General features: G+C 45.3%; 1 protein-coding gene across 1 annotated transcript in view; it reads left to right on the top strand.

Moving 5' to 3' along the window:
* The window catches only part of DNAH10 (dynein axonemal heavy chain 10), a 157,001-nt gene that overhangs the window by 64,991 nt on the left and 70,526 nt on the right, over positions 1–21,484 (top strand). The window contains exons 31-43 of the mRNA XM_086347331.1: positions 37–306; positions 458–641; positions 2,512–2,646; positions 3,767–3,919; positions 6,201–6,389; positions 8,132–8,278; positions 9,228–9,419; positions 11,219–11,337; positions 13,546–13,704; positions 14,161–14,296; positions 14,987–15,109; positions 17,516–17,650; positions 17,949–18,165. Coding sequence (XP_086203457.1) covers positions 37–306; positions 458–641; positions 2,512–2,646; positions 3,767–3,919; positions 6,201–6,389; positions 8,132–8,278; positions 9,228–9,419; positions 11,219–11,337; positions 13,546–13,704; positions 14,161–14,296; positions 14,987–15,109; positions 17,516–17,650; positions 17,949–18,165 — 2,159 coding nt within the window. The remainder of the gene's footprint in view (positions 1–36; positions 307–457; positions 642–2,511; positions 2,647–3,766; positions 3,920–6,200; positions 6,390–8,131; positions 8,279–9,227; positions 9,420–11,218; positions 11,338–13,545; positions 13,705–14,160; positions 14,297–14,986; positions 15,110–17,515; positions 17,651–17,948; positions 18,166–21,484) is intronic.

Here is a 21,484-nt window from a genome sequence, read left to right as displayed (position 1 = left end):
CTGGGAAAATCTCATAAAGGCACACTTTTCCTTTAGGGTCGACTGGATGCTCATGTACCAAGGGATGGTGGTGCTGGCCGCCAGCCAGGTGTGGTGGACCTGGGAGGTGGAAGATGTCTTCCGCAAAGTGAAGCAGGGGGAGAAGCAGGCCATGAAGAACTACGGCCAGAAGATGCACCAGCAGATCGACGAGCTGGTCACCCGGATCACCTTGAACTTAAGCAGGAACGACCGAAAGAAATACAACACCGTGCTCATCATAGACGTGCATGCCCGCGACATAGTCGACTCTTTCATCCGGGGCAGGTGGGGACCTCCCAGGGCACTGGTGTCTCGAAACCTGTCCTGTGTCATCCTCTGGGCTCTCTCAGCATCTCTCCGTCCTTCCCCCACCGTCTACCTTCTCTTCCGTCTCAGCTCTCTCCCTCTTCACTTATCCCCCGTTGTCACCTTCCAGCATTCTCGAGGCCCGGGAGTTTGAATGGGAAAGTCAGCTGCGTTTTTACTGGGACCGGGAACCAGATGAGCTGAACATCCGCCAGTGCACGGGCACCTTCGGATACGGCTACGAGTACATGGGTTTGAACGGGCGGCTGGTTATCACGCCCCTGACGGACCGGATCTACCTGACGCTCACCCAGGTGACTGGCGGCCTGGCTCTGGTCGGGATCATTCACCTGGGGTTATGTGTTTTTTCTCTAGGTGTGATAGTAATTGTGATGGTGTACTGGGTTGAACAGGCTTCCCAAGTGGCTCAGTGGTAAAGAACCTGCTTGCCAGGGTTGGAGAGGCGGGTTCGATCTCTTGGTTAGGAAGATCCTCTGGAGGGGGAAATGGCAACCCCCTGCAGTATTCTTGCCTGGGAAATCCCATGGACAGAGGAGCCTGGTGGGCTACAGTCCTTGGGGGGTCGCAAAGAATCAGTCATGATTGAGCACGCATGCACTGGGTTGAACATTTTCCTCCCCACCCCAAATTCATGTCCACTCAGAACCTCAGCTGTGACCCTGTTTAGAAATAGGGTCTTGGCAGATTGAATTTGTTAAGGATTGGGGTGAGAACATCCTGGATTAGAGCCCTAGTACCAATGCCTGGTGTCTGTGTACGAAGAGGAGAGAACACAGAGGCACGGAAGAGATGTGAAGACAGAGAAAGAGACTGGAGAGAGGCAGCCACACACCAGGGAATGGCTGGAGCCACCAGAAGCTGGAAGAAGCCAGGAATGAGCCTCCCTTAAAGTCTTTGGGGGCAGTGTGGCCCCGCTCACACCTTAATTTCACTTTTAGCCTCCAGAACTGTAAGAGAACACATTTCTGTTGTTTTAAGCCAGACAATTTGGGGTACTTTGCTCTGGCAGCCCCAGGAAACGAATGTTGATAGTAAAGGGTTCGATAGTAAAGGTTGTTCTTTAAAAACCTGTAAAAGAAGTTCCATTTGGAATATGACATACTTGCTACCTTTTGGGATCAGGGTGTCAAGTTCTGGTGGCCCTCCAAACCACCCTCAGTTTCAATAGTTTGCTAAGAGGAATTACAGAATTCAGTAAAGCCTTTGTGGTCATGGTTATGGTTTTTATAGGGCTTCCCAGGTGGCTCAGTGGTAAAAAAAAAAAATCTGCCTGTGATGTGGGTTCAACCCCTGGGTCAAGAAGATCTCCTGGAGAAGGAAATGGCAACCCCCTGCAGTATTCTTGCCTGGAAAATCCCATGGATAGAGGAGCCTGGTGGGCTATGGGGGTGGCAAATAGTTGGACAGGACTTGACTGAACAGCAGCAACAACAGCAACAACATGGTTTTTATAGCAAATAGATACAGATAAAAATCAGCAATGGGAGAAGGGAGACCTAGGTCTAGCAATGGGACAGGGTCTAGGAGAGACCAGGTCTAAGCTTCAGTTTCCTGTTCAACGCAACGGTCCAGACAGCATCATTTTCTCCAGCAACTATGTGTGAAGTTCTGCTGCCCAGGGAAGCCCACCGAGCCTTGGGTTTTAACGAGGGGCTTGTCATGCATACAAGACTGACCCCTCTAAATGACTGACCTTAGTCTCCAGACCCTCTCGAAGTTGATCCAGGGCTTCCACCATAAATCACATTGTTAGACTGTCTGGCGTGGTCCAAGGTCCCCAGATAAACGACTCTCTTCTGAGGCAGAACATTCCGGGGCCTTAGAGGTCAGCTCCTAGGATCTAAAGACAAAGGGCCAAACCTTTCTTTGGGCAAAATAAATCCTTCCCTGCACATATGTCCATGTTCCCATGAGCCTCAGCTCTGGGAACTGCTAGGCATTGTCCTCAGGGTGGGTACAGAGTCCAGCATGTTGTGGAGTTGTTGGTTTACTGGTCCCTGTGTAACAGGGGGTGGGGGTGGAGTCGTCAGTGGAGGTCAGTGGTCACTGTCAGAAAAGGTACATTACCATTTATATATTCCACATAGATTGTCACGAACTGGTCATTGACACCTCTTTCCTTCCATGGCAGACAACACGTGTTTTGCATTTGACTTCTGACAGGCACTGTCCATGTATCTGGGTGGGGCTCCTGCTGGTCCAGCAGGTACCGGCAAAACCGAGACCACCAAGGACCTGGCCAAAGCCTTGGGCTTGCTCTGTGTCGTAACCAACTGCGGCGAAGGCATGGATTACAAAGTAAGGATCTGGTGTCACTTCTTCCATCCAAATACTAATTAGGCCCAACCCTGCTTAACTTCCAAGGTCAGATGAGATGGGATTCTTTCAGGATGGTACAGCCGTCGATACCCTGACATCACTTCTGGTGCCGTCTTCCTAGGCCAAGAGCTCAAAGGAGGACATGGGTGAAAGCATTTTATCTCATATGCTTCCAAGAAATGACATAGTGACAGCTGGAGGAATATAATGGGAAACCTTTCACCATCACAGTCTGGGAACTTAGATGTATTTCGTTGTTAGCAGCATGTAGAGCAAGCGTCTCAGACTAAATGCCCACTGGAGTCAGGTGGATAATGTAAATCAGTAAGCAGCAGACATACAATAGAGAGTGGTGGTGACTGTGGCCAACTGGAAGGCAAAGCTCCATCTGAAGGAGGCGCTGGTGTTCAGGTTAGGTCAATTGTTGCCAAGAAGAGAAGACCCAGTATTGCTGGATTTTTCAATATCTCAAGAGAAGCCAGAAATCTGAGTTTTTTTACATTAAAATTCTTAATTTTTGAAATCTTTTAACTTCTTTACCAAACAGAAATACTAGAGTCACAAATGTAGAAAGCAAAGTTATGGTTACCAGGAACTATGGAGAGGGAGGGATAAATTGGAGATCAGAATTGACACATACATACTACTATATATAAAATAGATCACTAATAAGGGCCTAATGTATAGCACAGGGAGCTCTACTCAGTACTCTGTAATGGCCTATAGGAGAAAGAATCTAAAAAACAATGGAGATATGTGTGTGTGTGTGTGCGTGTGTGTGTATGTATATAACTGATTCACTTTGCCGTACAGCAAAAACTAACAACATTATAAATCAACCCTACTTGAATAAAAATTCTTAAAAATTAAAAAAATCCTTAATTTGTGAAATCCTGTAATTGGGAGCCGGAAAGGCCTTTCACAAGAGACCTTGGAAATCTTGTCAGGAAGATCCGTTAGTAGAATGGCTGGCTGAATGCATCTCTGCCAATCCGATAATCATCGTTTGCTTTTAATTTAGAAAATTGTATCCATACGTGGATCGCTTGTGATTTTAAAGATGAAAATTGCCCTTGTCCTGACATTCCTTTCCTCCTAGGCCGTCGGGAAGATCTTCTCGGGCCTCGCTCAGTGCGGGGCTTGGGGCTGCTTCGATGAGTTTAATCGCATTGATGCCTCTGTGTTGTCAGTCATCTCGTCCCAGATTCAGACGATAAGAAATGCTCTGATCCATCAGTTAACCACGTTCCAGGTGAGGATAAGTGTGAAGCTGGCTCAGATCCTCCCCAGGATGGGAACGTGCGACGGTGGACAGTCATCTATCCAGACCAGGCTCCCTCTAGATGTAGATTTGCCCAACTTCTGCTTCCATGTGGAGATAATTGGGTTTCCCCAATTGATCAGCATCTTTGATAATTAAGTACTGTAATAATCTAAGAACTTCAGACATGGGACTCCCCGATGGTCCAATGGTTAAAACTCAGAGCTCCCAATGCATGGGACACTGGTCCAATCTCTGGTTGGGGAACTAGAATCTTGCATGCTTCATGGGGTGGCCAAAAAACAAATTAAAAATAAATTACAGACATGACTAATAGTGACGGGTAGGGCCATATTCTCAAGTAAATGAAGTATAAGGTTCCCTTTCAAGGTCAAAAGATGTTTTTAATGACTTCCCAAATTTGAGAAAAATTGACTTAAGAGAAATCAAGATTCTGTTGAATCAAAATGTCTTCAGTAGAAATTATTGCAATGAACAAGAAATTTTGCCTTCAGACCCGGTAAAGTTAGGGCATTATAATGACCAAGTTTTTTTTAATGTCATTTTGGATCAATAAGAACCAAATATGTGGACATTTATTTATTTTTTGGCCACAGCATGAAACATGTGGGATCTTAGTTCCCTGACCAGGAACTGAACCCACACCTTCTGCATTGGAAGCATAGAGTCTTAACCACTGGACCCCCAGAGAAGTCCCATGTCCAAGATTTTTAAGGTTGTTATTAAAGTGAAAAGGCAATTCTAATTTTTTTTTGAGGTTATACTAATCTCTCTCTGTCCAACAATACATTTGTAGACTCAAGTTTGGGACATCTGCTTTAAGTTACATCAGAGGAAAATGGATCAGAGTTTGGAGGAACATGATCTTATGTAATTTAGGTGGCCCAGGGTGCGTTCCCTGACAACAGGGACCAGAGTGGCTGCACCGTTTCCCTACCCTGAGGCCCTCTGTGGTCCCAACGTGCTCTACCGTTCCTCTGGCCACTGTCCTTGCTCCTGCATGCCCCTCCACCCTTGTCACTTTATGACACTTACTCTACAGACATATCAGACCCTGGGACACCAAATGCATCCCTATCTGCCTGAAATTGTCCTTTTTTTCTCCTTCACCTGAAAACTCCTATACATCCTTCAAGGCCCCACAGAGCCTCACTGGGCGATCCAGGAACCAAATTCAGCCTGGGCTGTGAGGACTCTGTTATGGGCCCCTCTGAGGCCACCCCACCTGCTTTTTCCCTGGACCTTAGTGTTGCTGGTGTGGTCAGAAGATTATGCAAAGTGGGTCCTGTTAAACATTTGAGGATTCTAGTGAAGGTTCTAGATGGATTTCTATTCATTAGTTCTGAAACATTTTAGGACTGAGCTTACTACTGCCATGGGAGACACATTGAACCTGCAGTGCATTTGGGTTTCTAGAAGCTATGTTTTTAAGAGCAGGCCTGTCTCTCATCTCCAGGAGATGCTCTAGGACTCACATGAGACATTGAGGCATGGATGACGGTGGTCTCAGTGCAGACTTGGGAGATAAGACAGCGGCCTCCATCCTTCGGGGAGCATCAGCTACCTGCTGGGCTGCCCTCCTGTCAGAGGCAGCCTGGGCCTCATAAAAATAAGAATTCTGTTTTCTGTCTGTCTGATGGGCCATTAAAAGAAACAAAACAGTAAAAATCTTAGTAGAGAGGAAAGTTGAGAAAGTTGAAATTCACTGTAGGCTAAAGAGACTCAAAATATAGAGAGTTCTATACTTTGTCAGTCCATGGAGCACCTGGAGGACAAAGGCTGGTTTCTTAAAAAAAAAAAATATATATATATATATATACACACACACACACATTTATATATTGATTTGGCCATGCCAGGTCTTAGTTGTGGCACACAGGATCTTTAGTTGTGTCATATGAACTCTTAGTTGTAGCTTCCTGGATCTAGTTCCCTGACCACGGATCGAACCCCAGGCTCCCTCCATTGGGAGCTTAGCCACTGGACCACCAGGGAAGTTCCAAGGCTGGTTTCTCAAAGGATGCTGAGGTGGGATTCCGGTGGCAAAGGTCTGGGTGACACCCGGGCAGCCAGATGGGGATAAAGGTGGGAATGGGAAGAGAAGTGACAATTAACATGAATGAAAATCCCACATTGTACAAAGTGATGGGATATCCACGAAAACGAGTAGCCACATGGCTCCCCAGGCCACCTTTCCCCTGGCAGGCTGGCCGGCAGCATAACCCTTCCTTCCTTTGCTCTTGTCCCCTAGTTTGAAGGGCAAGAGATCTCCCTGGACTCCAGAATGGGCATCTTCATCACCATGAACCCTGGCTACGCAGGCCGCACGGAGCTGCCCGAGTCGGTGAAGGCTCTCTTCCGGCCGGTGGTGGTGATCGTGCCGGACCTGCAGCAGATCTGTGAGATCATGTTGTTCTCCGAGGGCTTCCTCTGGGCCAAGGTGAGGCCCCCCCAGTTCCCCGTGGGCCTGAACCCCATCTGAGTCTGCGCTCAGACTGAGGCCTGGGCCATTTTCCTTCTGTGTGACTCTTCAAATAGTTTTGCTTGGTCTTGCTCCTTCCTTTTTTATTTATTTATTAAACAATGAATGATAGATGCTTTGGGAACAGTTAATTTTTTTTATATTCATTTTATCTATTAGGCTGCACTGGGTTTTAGTTGTGGCATATGGGATTCCAGTTCCTTGGCTAGGAATTGAACCTGGGCCCCCTGCACTGGGAGTGTGGAGTCTTAGCCACTGGACCACTGGGGAAGTCCTCTCCCTCCCTTTTTAAAATGACAACTTTAATTGGAACCATTTGACTCACAGGAGGTGGGGACAGGAGTCCAGAGAGTTCCAGGGGCCCCTCATCCAGCTTCCTGCAGCGATACCCTCAAATCTGGGAAAATTACGTGGACACAATGCTATTAACTCACGTATGGGCTTTATTTGCGTTTCACCAGGTTTCACCTTCTCTCTCTCTCTCTCTGGTGTGTGTGTCTAGTTCTGTGACATTTAATCCCACGTATAGAACAACTGGAGCCACAATCTGGACACAGAACTGTCCCATTATCACAGAGAAACTCCTATGTCACCCCTTAATGGTGGCACCCTGCCCCCTACTCTAACTCACAACTGCCAGTCATTCTCTATCACTACAGTTGCATCACTTCTAGAATGTTCTGTGCATGAAATTATACAGCGTGTAACCCTTTGAGGTGGGCTTTTTTCACTAAGCCTCATGCCCTATGTGGCTTTAAAAGTATATTGCTATATTTAAAATGGATAACCTACTGTACAGCATGGGGAACTCTGCTCAATGTGATGTGGCAGCCTGGGATGGGAGGGGAGTTTGGGGGAGATTGGAGACATGTGTATGTATATCTGAGTCCCTTTGCCTTCCACCTGAAACTGTCACAATGTTGTTGGCTATACTCCAATATAAAAATTAAAAGTTCAAAAAAATAAAGTAAGCTGTGAGCAAAACAACAACAACAACAACAACAACTTTTCTTAACAAAAGCAAAAATATTTAGGGATAAATGCCTTTATCATGTCTTAAAATGTATATAAAAAAATTGTACACATACATTTCCACAGAAGGTTCTGGAAAAGGTGCAAAATAGCAAATATTTTTAAAATAAAGGATTGTTAGATTGCTTCCCTGCAATGTTTTGGTGAAAGCCCTTATTGACAGTCCTCTTGTCTAGGTTTTGAGCCAGAGACGAGAGAGCTCTGGTTCTCGGTTTTCATGCGCAAGCTCCCCATGCCATCCCTAGGGACAAGCAGGTTTTGAATCCTTGATGTAGACCAGGTGAATGACTCGTCCTCAAAAATGGTTACAAGAAAACTTTAATAACACGTTTAGTTCAAAGGAAGCCAGTTTCTGAGTATAATCGCCATGATTTAAAACATTGAATGAATTCTGTTCTTCAAGGTGGTTAAGATTTTCCTTGGCACTCAAGGACTGTCATCCAACTTTGCTAAGGCTGGTGTACTTTTCAGTTAGATCCTGGGTTTGTCACTGTGAAAAATGAAGGCCCCATCCTGGTATTTGTTTCAGGCAAGAGCATCTTGCCTGTATCTGTTTGTAGAGCAGCTTCATCTGAACATCTTTATGTCACTTTTCTTTGTGTCATAATGTTCCAGTGTTTTCAGGGCATTACCTTCATGTATTTTTTCAATATCTTTTATCACAAAAGACTCTGGCCAAAAAGATGACTGTCCTGTATAAGCTGGCCCGGGAGCAGCTCTCCAAGCAACATCATTATGATTTTGGACTCAGAGCCCTGAAATCGGTATTGGTGATGGCTGGTGAGCTGAAGAGAGGCTCTTCTGAGCTTCGGGAGGTAGGGGCCACGTGCACTAAGCTCTCTGGGTTTTTATTTGGTTCACGGGTATCGAACGAATGCTGGGATGAAAGTGCCAGGGAGCACAGGTCAATCAAGAAAAAGCTTTCCTTTTTTAAATATAGTTTTATTTGTTTAAGTCTTTCTTTTTTTTTGTTTTAAACTTTAGTTTTGGCCGTGCTGGGCTTCATTGCTGTACGGGCTTTTTCTCTAGGCACAGCAAGTGGGGGCTACTCTCTAGTTGCGGTGTTGGGGTTCTCATTGCAGTGGCTTCTTTTCTTGTGGAGCATGCGCCCTAGGGCATGCAGGCTTCAGTAGTTGCGCCTCCCAGGCTCTAGAGCACAGGCCAATAGTTGTGGCACATAGGTCTAATTGCTCCATGTCAAGTGGGATCCTGGACCAGGAATTGAACCCATGTCTCCTGCATTGGCAGGTGGATTCTTTACCACTGAGCTACCAGGGAAGCCCAAGAAAAAGCTTCATGCTTAGCTGTCACTTCGTTTACCTGGCTGGCCTTCATTTGGTCTCTCCTTAATTATATTGTTTTCTTCTAATCTGACTTATTATTGGCAAGTTCATTGTCTTCACAACACCAATGTTTGTAACATTTCAATGATAATAATCGATCTACAATTGCAGGGTGGTGAGATGGAGGGGTGGGGATGAACAAAATTCTCAAGAAAGCATGAACATGAGTTTTTTTCCTCTTTGCAATAAAAGCCAGAGGAACAGTCATGTTTCTTTCACATGGGGCTTCCTCCAAAACAGAGCTCAATAGATGCTGCTCTGTGGGCAACAGACTCATGTGTTTCTCCAGAAACTCTACTTGCAGTGCTCTGTGTTTTATATTTCATATAAGGTTTCATTGTCTATTTCATAGGACCATTTCTAGACTAGCCCTGGGGTCTTCTGGAAACATCTCTGAAGACATGTGTTTCATTCCATGCAGGATGTGGTGTTGATGAGGGCCCTTCGAGACATGAACCTGCCCAAGTTTGTGTTTGAAGATGTGCCTCTCTTCCTTGGTTTGATCTCCGACCTGTTCCCTGGACTGGATTGCCCTCGGGTTCGCTACCCTGATTTCAATGATGCCGTGGAACAGGTGCTTCAGGAAAATGGCTACATCATCTTACCTGTCCAGGTAAAGTGGTGCTGAAGAGGAGAGTTCACTGACTTTCTCTGGGTCCTTTCCATTTATTTTTCATTAAAAAAAATTGTAAAATGCACATAAAATTTCCTGTCTTAGCCACTCCCCACCCCTACCCCCATTTTTTATTGTGATAAAGTACATACAACATAAGATTTACCATCTGATCTTACATCTTATCCATTTTTGGTGATGTTAGGTATATTCATGTTGTTGTAAAACAGATCTCCAGAACTTTTGCATTTTGCAAAAGAGAAACTCTATTCCCATTAAATAATAACTCTTATTTCCCTCCCTCAGCCCCTGGTAACCTCCACTCTCTTTGACTCCTCTGGGAATCTTATATGCGTGGAATCATACAGTATTTTTCCTTTTGTGTTTGGCTGATTTCACTCAGCATCATGTTCTCAAGGTTCATCCACATTGTAGCATGTGTCAGAATTCCCTTCCTTTTTAAGGCCGAGCAATATTCCATTGTATGTATATATCACCTTCCAACTGGCGTAATGTGATCAGATAAGTATTTTTTTTGGGGGGGGGTTCGATCATCTAAGGTTTTCTTCCTCCCCTACCTTTTTACCCCAGAGTCATACTTACAAAAAAATTAAATTAGATATTACAAATGGAATTTTGATCACCTGAACCCTGTGAGGTTGTATATGTTGTCTGTAGGCCATAAATTATTGCCCAAGTGTTCTGCTGAGGGTGTCAACTCCCCAAGCTGCAGGGTCGGAATGACTGCCCCTGGATGGGCCACCTTGGGGCATCAGGCTGCCCAGAAGTCTCAGGCAGGGGCATTGGGTACCAACCACAGATGAGAGAGCCCTCTGCAATTTTCCTGGCCTTGGTGGTTTCCTCTATAGGGAGTTGTTTGAAGAGATGTGTTTTTTGGTTGGAAATGTAAAATGTTGTAGCCACTTCAGAAAAGTCTGATGGTTCCTCAAAAAGTGAAACAGCGTTACCTTGCATGCACGCATGCTAAGTCGCTTCAGTCATGTCTGACTCTTTGCAGCCCCATGGACTGTAGTCTGTCAGGCTCCTCTGTCCATGGGATTCTCCAGGCAAGAATACTGGAGTGGGTTGTCATGCCCTCCTCCGGGGGGTCTTCCCAACCCAGGGGTCAAACCAGGTCTTCTTACATCTCCTACATTGGCAGGAAAGTTCTTTACCACTGGTGCCACCTGAGAAGCCCAGAGTTACCATATGATACAGCAATTTTATTCCTAGGTATAAACCCAAGAGAAATGAGAGCATATTTATCCACATGAAAACTTGTCCACAAATGTTCATAACAGTGTTATTCATAATAGCCAACAAGTGGAAATCATACAACAGACGAAGAGATAAACATAGTGTCATCCATCCATATAATGGAATATTATTTGGCCGTAAAAAGAATGAAGCACTGACACAGGCTACGCTGACGATAGTGTATAGCACGATACTAAGTGAAAGAAGCCAGACACCCAAGACTACATACTGCACGATTCCATTTCTATATTCCATTTATATTGAGAATGGGCAAAGCCATAGAGACAGAAAGCGGGCGCTTGGAGCTGGGGGCAATGGGCTTGGTAGACATGACTAATGAGCACGCAGGTTTTATTGGGAGACTGATGAAAATGTTCTAAAATTGAATGTCATAATGGTTTCACAAACTTTCAAATATATTAAAGCCACTAAATTGCTGAAACACTTTAAATGGGTGAACTGTATAGTATGCAAATTCTAGCTCAATAAACCTGTTTTTAACAAGAAGGTATGTTTTAACCCAGCTAATGTTTGTCCCACAGGTGGATAAGGTGGTTCAGATGTTCGAGACCATGTTGACTCGCCACACGACAATGGTGGTGGGGCCCACGGGAGGGGGCAAGTCCGTGGTCATTAACGCTCTGTGTCAGGCCCAGACCAAGTGAGTAATGGTGTCCATGGGGAGGGCTTGGTTGCCAGGGTGGTTTCAGGTGAGATCGGTGGTGTATTACTTGGTCCCACTTTGTTCTCTGATTTCCTGGGAGATTACATTGGTCCCAAATAGCCCCCTTTAAGCCCAGAGCATCTTTTTTTTTGGGGGGGGGGACATGCCTCAGGGCTTGTGGGATCTTAGTTCCCTGACTAAAGATGGAACCCATGCCCCCTGCAGTGGAAACGTGGAGTCCTAACCACTGGACTACCAGTGAAGTCCCCAAACCAGAGCATCTTAACTTGTTTCATTGCTGATTTAGTTGATATATTTTAGAAGGCAAAACAGTGAGCCTTTTGTCCATCAGGCTGTAAATAGGTTTATTTATGAAATGATTATTTCACCAGCTATCTTATAAAGATGTTTTGAAAATTAGCTTGGGTTGTATTTTCTTGACGTTCAGATTCCTTTAAAGCCAGCCAGGTCCCACACCATTATGCAACACTATTATGGTATCAGAGTGGCCAAAAAGAAAGTCACCTCCCTAAATGCCTTGTCATCGCCAGCCTTGCAAGGGCTGTATCTCTTGAAGGAAAAAGTGACCTCACACTCCTAGGATAGAATGTCACAAAGACCTGTGGTGAATCAACCAATACTCCTATACTGAAAATGAGTTTTCTGATTCTCACTTTTCTCCTAAGCAGTCACTTCCCAGGTAGCGCTAGTGGTACAGAACCCATCTGTCAACGCAGGAGACATAAGAGACTCGGGTTTGTTCCCTGGGTCAGGAAGATCCCCTGGAGAAGGACGTAGCAACTCACTCCAGTACTCTTGCCTGGAGAATCCCATGGACAGAGGAGCCTGGTGGGCTGTAGTCCATAGGGTTGCAAAGAGTCTGACACAATTGAAGCGATTTAGCACACATGCAATCACTACATTGCAGAAAGATTTCAATACATGCTGATATTCCAGGAAAAATCTAAATCAAGCCTTATAATTGTTGTGACTTTACCAGTTCTAGATAGTCTATAACATCTTTTATAGTTTATAAAATTTTATAAAATGAGTGTGTCATTTCTTCATATTCCTTCTTGTATTTTTCATGAGAAAACCATTGGACCATGGCTTACTGATTGTAAGGATTTTATTCCATAGCCGTCCTGTATTTATTCTTTAATTCATTGTTAGATCAGTTATGAAACTATTATATATAGATGTGAGTATCAGTATGCCATTATTATTTTCATTCACTTTGTTAATTATGAACTATGGTTCATGTGAACTTTAGTTTTCTGTGGATGAATTAATCCCCCAGCACCATGGGAGTTTACAGGCATTGTAGTGGGAAATACTCCTACATACCCCTACATATAAGTCTAAGTGATTTATAAAAAAAAGCAACTCAGGGTCTCTTCCCTGATGTTTCAAAGGCTTAGACTCCAAGCTGCCAATGCAGGGGGCCTAGGTTCGATCCCTGGGCAGGGAACTAGATCCTCCATGCCTCAACTAAAAGAACCCATATGCTGCAACCAAGACCTGGCGCAGCCAAATAAGTATCTAAAAAATAACAACGCAGAGTGGATGTCATTCTATTAACACAAGGCATTGAACATCATGAGTTCAGAGGTTTTATGTTACCCTGATGACTGTTACCTCTTATACAGTAGTTGTGAAATATTTACATAAATGTGCCATATGCATGAATATGTAAATACACAGAGATGAAATACACATGAAGGTGAGCATCTGTTGCTCCCCAAAATCAAAGCCGTGTTATCAGTTCAGACCTCGCTTATATTGGGGCCACATGTCTGGTGAAAGGTGGGTCCCTTGCCTTTGTTAGTCACTCAGTCATGTCTGACTCTTTTTGACCCCATTGACTGTGGTCCACCAGGCTTCCCTGTCCATGGAATTCTCCAGGCAAGAATACTGGAGTGGGTTGCCATTCCCTTCTCCAGGGGATCTTCCCCATCCAGGGATTGAACTCGGGTCTCCTGCATTCACAGGCAGATTGTTTACCATCTGAGCCAATAGGAAAGCCCTCCCTTGAGTTTAGTAAAAACCATTAACAGAGAATGGGAAGCCCAAAGCAGGGTTTGGATGGTTTGCATGTTAAATTTTGGATCGGATCCAAAATCTAACCCCCTACATGAGTGGCCTGGATTGTTCTAATGTGTTGAGTCTACCTGAGTCCTGGCTGAGGCTTTTCATTCTATGTAGGCTTGGGCTGGTGACAAAGCTGTATATCCTGAACCCCAAGGCTATGAGTGTTATAGAGCTGTATGGCATCCTGGATCCCACCACCCGAGACTGGACTGATGGGGTGCTGTCCAACATCTTCCGGGAGATCAACAAGCCCACGGATAAGAAGGAGCGGAAGTGAGTATCTGTGTAAGGAGGGAAGAGCCTGGGTGGATTTGTAATGAATTAACCAAAACTTACAAGTAAACAGATGATGTGTAGTATTGTAGTTTCATGCTTGGAGGCAGGTAGACTCAGGAGGCTCTGCTCGTGAAGCTCTAGGTACCACTTCAGCACTGTTTCTGTCTTATGTAATTTCTTCTCCTTGACTGTGTTGGTCCCCAGCTTACCACAGAGGAAGCTGAGGTCCAGGGAAGAGGAGGGAAGAGCTTGCCTCAAGGCCAGGGATGTGAGCTTGGGACATGATGGTTATTTTATTAGGTCAAATCTCTGGACCAAGTAGGGTGCTCTGTCTCATGTTCTGGTTAGAAAACCCTGGGAAAAGATGTTCAACATGAATGGGGAGGTTACACCAAGTTGTGTTAATGGGAAGCCTTTCAGGTGCCATGGCTCACTTTTTTCCGGTTGCCACAGGTATATTTTATTCGATGGTGATGTGGATGCTTTGTGGGTGGAGAACATGAATTCTGTGATGGATGACAACAAGCTGTTGACCCTGGCCAATGGCGAGCGCATTCGGCTTCAAGCACACTGTGCCCTGCTCTTCGAGGCAAGTAGTGATGAAGAATAATTTCAAATAGAAGCCTTTCTTTGAATTACAATTTAAAGTGCTTATTTTTTAAAATTTATTTTATTGAAGTATAGTTGATTTGCAATGTTGTACTGATTTCTGCTATATAGCAGAGTGGTTCAGTTATGCATTTATATGCATTCTTTTTCATATTATCTTGCATTATGGTCTGAATATAGTTCCCCACACTACACAGTAGGACCTTGCTGCTTATCCATTCTGTATATAATAGTCTGCATCTGCTGACCCCGGCTCTCAGTCCTTCCCTCTCCCTACCCGATCCTCCTTGGCACCCAGAAGTCTATTCTCAGTCTGTTTCTGTTTCATAAATAAATTCACTTGTGTCATATTTTAGACTCCATGTATAACTGATATCATGTGGTATTCGTCTTTCTCTTTCTGACCTATTTCATTTAGTATGATAATCTTTAGGGCCATCCATGTTGCTGCAGATGGCATTATTTCATTCTTTTTATGGCTGAGTCGTATTCCATTGTATGTATGTACCACATCTTCTTTATCCATTCACCTGTTGATGGAAATTGGCATTGTAAATAGTGTTGCAGTGAACACTGGGGTGCATATATCTTTTTGAATTGTAGTTTTGTCCAGATATATTCCCAGGAGTGGGACTGCTATAGATAACACTGAGTTTGTTCATTTCTCCAGGTTGGGGATTTACAGTATGCCTCCCCTGCGACTGTGTCTCGATGTGGAATGGTTTATGTGGATCCTAAAAACTTGAAATATCAACCATACTGGAAAAAATGGGTTAATCAAATACCAAACAAGGTGAAAATTATTTCCAAAATGAACTGACAATCAGTATTGGTGGCTAATTGTATAAACATAACTCAGAGGGATGTTTGTTACTGAAGGCCATGGCCTAGACCTTGACCTGCCTGTGATCTTGAGCACTAAATGTTATCAGTAAGTTGGGTGACAGCATGGAAGACACCCTTATTAGATTTCCAGAAAATTCATAGCAGGTGGGCTAGATAAGTGATTTTGATAGTCTAGACCAGGGGGTGACAAATTTTTTTCTGTGAAAGAGAGTAAATATTTTATGCTTTGGGGGCCATGTGGTTTCTTTTGCAACGACTCAACCCCACCATTATGGTATGAAAGCAGCCATAGTACATGAATGGGCATTGCTATGTACCAATAAAACTTTATTTACAAAACAGGTGGCAGGCCAGATTTGGCTTATGGACTGTAGTTGGCAGCCCCTCATCCAGCCAAGTCCAGTGGTCGAGAGACTTGTCTCTAGGAGGTGTCTGGCTCCTCCTGTCTTACTCAGTTGGATGAAAACAATGTGTGAAGGACCCAGTTTGTCACAGAATTGAGACTCAGTGGTTTCAGCTGATCTCAAACACTGTGATATGTCATAAAGCTGCTCAGAAATGTGTACCTGTCTTTTTTTTTTTTCCTCCAGTGGGTCTTCATTGCTGCTCATGGGCTTTCTCTAGTTGCAGTGAGTGAGGGCTACTCTCTAGTTGCAGTGCAAGGGCTTCTCGTTGTGGTGGCTTCTCTTGTGTGGAGCATGGGCTCTAGGGCGCACGGTTGTCACAGTTGCAACTCGTGGGCTCTCGAGCACAGACTCAGTAGTTGTAGTGCACAGGCTTAGTTGCCCTGAGGCATGTGGGATCTTAGTTCCCCACCCAGGGATTGAACCTGCATCCCCTGCACTGGCAGGCAGATTCTTAACCACTGGACCACCAGGGAAGTGCCATGTATTGTCTTAATGGTAGACTTCATTGAAAGATTCAGAGGCAAACGTGACAGTCATGTGAAGGCTATGGCTAGATCACACCCAGGACATCGTGACCATACGATGCAGCTCCAGAAGGACCACTGCTGCTGCTGCTGCTAAGTCGCTTCAGTCGTGTCCGACTCTGTGTGACCCCATAGACGGCAGCCCACCAGGCTCCCCCGTCCCTGGGATTCTCCAGGCAAGAACACTGGAGTGGGTTGCCATTTCCTTCTCCAATGCATTAAAGTGAAAAGTGAAAGTGAAGTCGCTCAGTCGTGTCCGACTCTGTGCGACCCCATGGACGGCAGCCCACCAGGCTCCCCCGTCCCTGGGATTCTCCAGGCAAGAACACTGGAGTGGGTTGCCATTTCCTTCTCCAATGCATTAAAGTGAAAAGTGAAAGTGAAGTCGCTCAGTTGTGTCCGACTCCCAGTGAACCCATGGACTGCAGCCTACCAGGCTCCTCTGTCCATGGGATTTTCCAGGCAAGAGTACTGGAGTGGGGTGCCATTGCCTTCTCCAAGAAGGACCACTAGGCCGATGGAAAATTGGAAGCTAGGACGCAATTACCCCAGAGAAGAGAGGAGCAAGGGGAACATGTTAGGACCATTTGAGGCACACTGTCATATGGGAGGGTCTTCCTAGGTGGCGCTAGTGGTAAAGAACCCACCTGCCAAGGCCAGAGACACAAAAGATCCCTGGGTCAGGGAGATCCTCTGGAGGAGGCCATGGCGACCCACTCCAGTATTCTTGCCTGGAGAATCCCACGGACAGAAGAGCCTAGTGGGCTACAGACCATTAGGTCGCAAAGAGTCAGACACGACTGAAGAGACTTGGCATTCATGCATGTCATTGGGTGATGATGCCCATACAAGCGCTTGTGATCACCAATGCCTCTATATGGAGAGGGACCTTCCATTGCTTTATACTCTTTGTTCAGTGGCTGTGGCTATGTCACTTAAATTCTTAGATAATCAGCTCTTTGCCTATCAGATGGGACCTTTTATAGCACCTCCCTCCCAGGTGGTGGGATAGATTCTATGGCAGGTTTTGTGATGAAACAGAAGCATATTATAAAGGATAAATTTTTCTACAAATATGTAGGTGAGTTGTCAGAGTTTACTCACCTGCTCAATTTCTCATTCATGAGAAAATGTTTCTCATCCCCTCTTTTTACAAGCACAGCTTCCCATGAACTTCTGTTTGAATAAAGGAACCCTTGGGAGTTCCCCAGCAGTCCAGTGGTTAGGACCCAGCACTTTCCCTGCTGAGGGCCCAGGTAGGATCCTTGGTCAGTGAACTAAGATCCTGCAAGCAGCATAGCACAGTCAAAATAATAATAATAATAATAATAATAATAATAATATAATCTGTGATAGAAGAAGCAGGCTGAAAATTAAATAGAGGAACCCTTGAGAATGCTTTGAAAGTCTGCTTTTTTATAGATGGAGCAAGGTTATTTAGAGAGCCTGTTTGAGAAATATGTACCATACCTCATTGATGTGATAGTGGAAGGAATAGTGGATGGAAGACAAGGAGAGAAGCTGAAGACAATAGTTCCGCAGACAGACCTGAATATGGTAAGAAACTATCTTTGTTAGCAAAAATAAATTCTTCCTAAAGAGCTTTCAAAAGGGAAGCAAAGACGTCAGATGGGTAAGATCTAACCTTGCCGGTTACTGACAAGGGAGACTCAATACTTCTTTTTGTGACCATGAGCAAGACAAGATACTGGGCTCCATCTGCCCAAACCGATATGGTGGGCCATATAATTCCCATCGTTCTGAGATCTGGGGTCCCAGGGTTTGTGACCAGAACTGACTCTCGTGGGGTTGTGTGGAATATATGGGCTGACCCAGGTATTTTCCTGTGAACCAGGTAACCCAGTTAGCCAAGATGCTGGATTCGTTACTAGAGGGAGAAATCGAGGAGCCCGATCTTCTGGAGTGCTACTTCTTAGAGGCTCTGTACTGTTCTCTGGGCTCCTGCCTCCTTGAGGATGGAAGGGCTAAATTTGATGAATGTATTAAGCGCATTGCTTCTTTGCCTACTGCTGATACAGAAGGGATATGGGCCAGTCCTGGGGAACTGCCAGGTAGGAACCAAACGTAACCTGTTTTTTTTGCTCAGAATGCTTTTGGCTAGGTTTTTAGAGGACATGACCTTGCTTTTCCACATCTGTGCCTGTGTGGGTTTCCTAGATTGTTTGCTTCTGTAGAAGAATGTGCAGAGCATTTAGTGGAGCCCTCAGGAGAAGTTCAAATGCATAAACTTCAATAGCAGAGGTCTGGGTCTTAGTTGCAGCACATGGGACCTTGAGCTGAAATCTTGAAACTTAGTTGTGGCATGTGGGATCCAGTTCCCTGACCAGGGATTGAACCTGGGCCCCTTGCATTGGGAGTACAGAGCCTTAGCCGCTGGACCAGTGGGGAAGTTCTAGTTCCTTTGGGTGGCCTTTGTTGATGAATCTAACCTTTCCCCACCTAGCTTAGGTGCTTGCTTCATTTACTCTGTTTAAGCTCTGTAAAATTTTCATATTGTGCTTGTCTTAATTTCTTCTCCTTTTAGATTCTCTGTTTTTTTTCCTCTAAAATTCCACAGCTAATTCATCTGCTATATTCCTGAGACTTTGCACAGCAGATAATCACATGTGGATCCATAGGTCGTTTGTAGGAAATCATTATATTAAGGTTTAAGTGTTTGCATGAAAAAATGTGCATCCTCAAAGAACCATATATGGTGAAAAGGCTGCATTCTCCAAGAACTATAGATAACACTAGGATCCTTCTTCGTCTGTCTCTTAATGACACTTGAATATGATTGGCAGGGAGACCCAGGTTTTATTCTGTAATCATTACCTGGGCTGTTGTTTTTAAAGCTCAAAGTAAAATGATCATAGGTCTTTCTTCTAGAGAGTCATTGAGCAAATAAAAGATGTTTTAAAAGTCTGTGGTCCTTGCTGGGCATACACACCGAGGAAACCAGAATTGAAAGAGACACATGTACCCCAGTGTTCATTGCAGCACTGTTTACAATAGCTAGGACATGGAAGCAACCTAGATGTCCATCGGCAGATGAATGGAAAAGAAAGTTGTGGTACATATACACAGTGGAATATTACTCAGCCATTAAAAAGAATGCATTTGGATCAGTTCTAATGAGGTGGATGAAACTGGGGCCTATTATACAGAGTGAAGTAAGTCAGAAAGAAAAGCACCAATACAGTATATTAATACATACATATGGAATTTAGAAAGATAGTAATGACAACCCTATACGCGAGACAGCAAAAGAGACCCAGATATAAAGAACAGACTTTTGGGACTCTGTGGGAGAAGGTGAGGGTGGGATGATTTGAGAAAATAGCATTGAAACATGTATATTACCATATGTGAAATAGATGACCAGTCCAAGTTCAATGCATGAAACAGGGCACTCAAAGCCAGTGCACTGGGACAACCCAGAGGGATGGGATGGGGAGGGAGGGGGGAGGTGGGTTCAGGATGGGGGACACATGTACATCTGTGGCTGATTCATATCAGTGTATGGCCAAAAGCACCACAATGTTGTAAAGTAATTAGCCTCCAGTTAAAATTAATTAATTAATTTAAAAGTCTTGGGACTTCCCTGGTGGCCCAATGCCTAAGATACCACGCTCCCAACGCAGGGGACCTGGGTTCAATCCCTGGTCGGGGAACTAGATCCCACGTACCGCAACTCAGAGTTCGCATGCAGCAACTGAAGATTCTGCATGCTGCTACTAAGACCTGGAGAAGCCAAGTAAATACATAAATATATATATGTAAAGTCTGGGGTCCTTTGGGGCTAGTTTTCTTGTACTTTTTCAGAACCCTGAGTCCCCTTTTTGGGGGGAGCTTCCCAGTTGTGCCCACCGTGCTGGCTACCTGCCCCTGCAACCCTCACCCCTCACAGAGACGATGCTGATCCCAGCCTGGTCTTTCTCCCTTAGTTTGCCCTCAGCTTGAGAACTTGAAGACAACCTGTAGGCAACCCACTTCCACATGCCTTCTGCACTCAAGTCCAGCCTCTGGGTCCCTTGACCTCTTCCTAGCCCATTGCACTCAATACTGCTCTGTCTACATCATAGTTACACCTTCCACCCCCCACCCATCGTCAGCTTGTGACTCCTGCCGCATGTGTTCTCAGCTGGCCTCATGGGGACTATCCGCTGCCCTTCCCTGTCTTCCTACCACCTTCTGAACCTTCTAAATCCTTTTCTGCTGCCCTGTTGCTTCAGTCTCTCTTGCCTAAGTTTCCTGGCCCTCTTGCCTAGTCTGAGATAACCCAAGCATGCCTTCTCTGCCTCCCCAGGGTTTGAACGGTACTGAGAAAATCACTCTGAAGACTGAAAGTGAAAGTGTTAGTTGCTCAGTTGTGTCTGACTCTTTGTGACCCTATAGACTGTAGCCAGGCTCCTCTGTCCATGGGGTTCTCCAGGCAAGAATCCTGGAGTGGGTTGCCATTCCCTTCTCCAAGGGTTCTTCCCAACCCAGGGATCAAACTCCTGGCACCTCCATAAATTCAGTCTTGAACTTGAACTCCCTCTCCTATCCCCACGGGGTAATTCATTTCCCTTTTCTCCAAATCTCCACTAGGCCCTCACCCCCATCTCTGCACATGACCTTCCTCCTTCCTTGAACAGGAAAAACCCACACTGTCAGATAGGAATTTTTCCAGCCCCCATCTTCTCCTGCCTCCTTTCTCAGGGACGGGGAGACCCTCCTCTTGGCCAAGCTGAACCTGCCCTGAGCTTTGAGATCTGCCGCCTCCCACCTCCTCAGGCTCCTGTCTTCACCGGTTTTCTCTTCTGTCTTTTATATTTTCCATCTGTCCATCTCTACCAACCCCATCCCACTGGCTCTTTGACATGTTCTAGTAAAGCCTTCCTAATCCTAGCCCCTTCTAGAGATGTCTCTCTGCCTCTTCCCTTTTAAATTATTTGGCTGCACTGGGTCTTAATTGTAGCAGGATCTTTAGTTACGGTGTGTAGGATCTAGTTCCCCAACCAGGGATCGAACCCAGACCCCCTGCATTGGGAGCTCAGATTCTCAGCCACTGGACCACCAGGGAAGTCCCTGCCTCTTCCCTTTTAAAGCCACATGTCCTGAAAGACTGTCCTTGAGCTACTTTCTCCTTCATCCCACTACTTCTCACCCGTCCGCCTCCCCCCTCCCTTCTGCACATCTCCACCCAAACCGCTCCCAGCCAGCGCCTGCTACTTTCTCCTTCATCCCACCACTTCTCACCCGTCCACCTCCCACCTCCCTTCTGCACATCTCCACCCAAACCGCTCCCAGCTGGTGCCTGCAGTGCCTCCTTGTTGCCGGATCTGAGAGCCTCTTCTGGTCTTTGCCTCCCTGACCTTGCCCCAGTATCAGGCACGGTGCTACTTT

This window comes from Bos grunniens, chromosome 17 (genome assembly GCF_055505025.1).
Source record: "Bos grunniens cultivar Pamir isolate PY7600 chromosome 17, Bosgru_T2T1.0, whole genome shotgun sequence".
Lineage (NCBI taxonomy): Eukaryota > Metazoa > Chordata > Mammalia > Artiodactyla > Bovidae > Bos > Bos grunniens.
The sequence above is the reverse complement of the archived record's forward strand: the minus strand, read 5'-3'. Positions and strand labels throughout refer to the sequence as shown.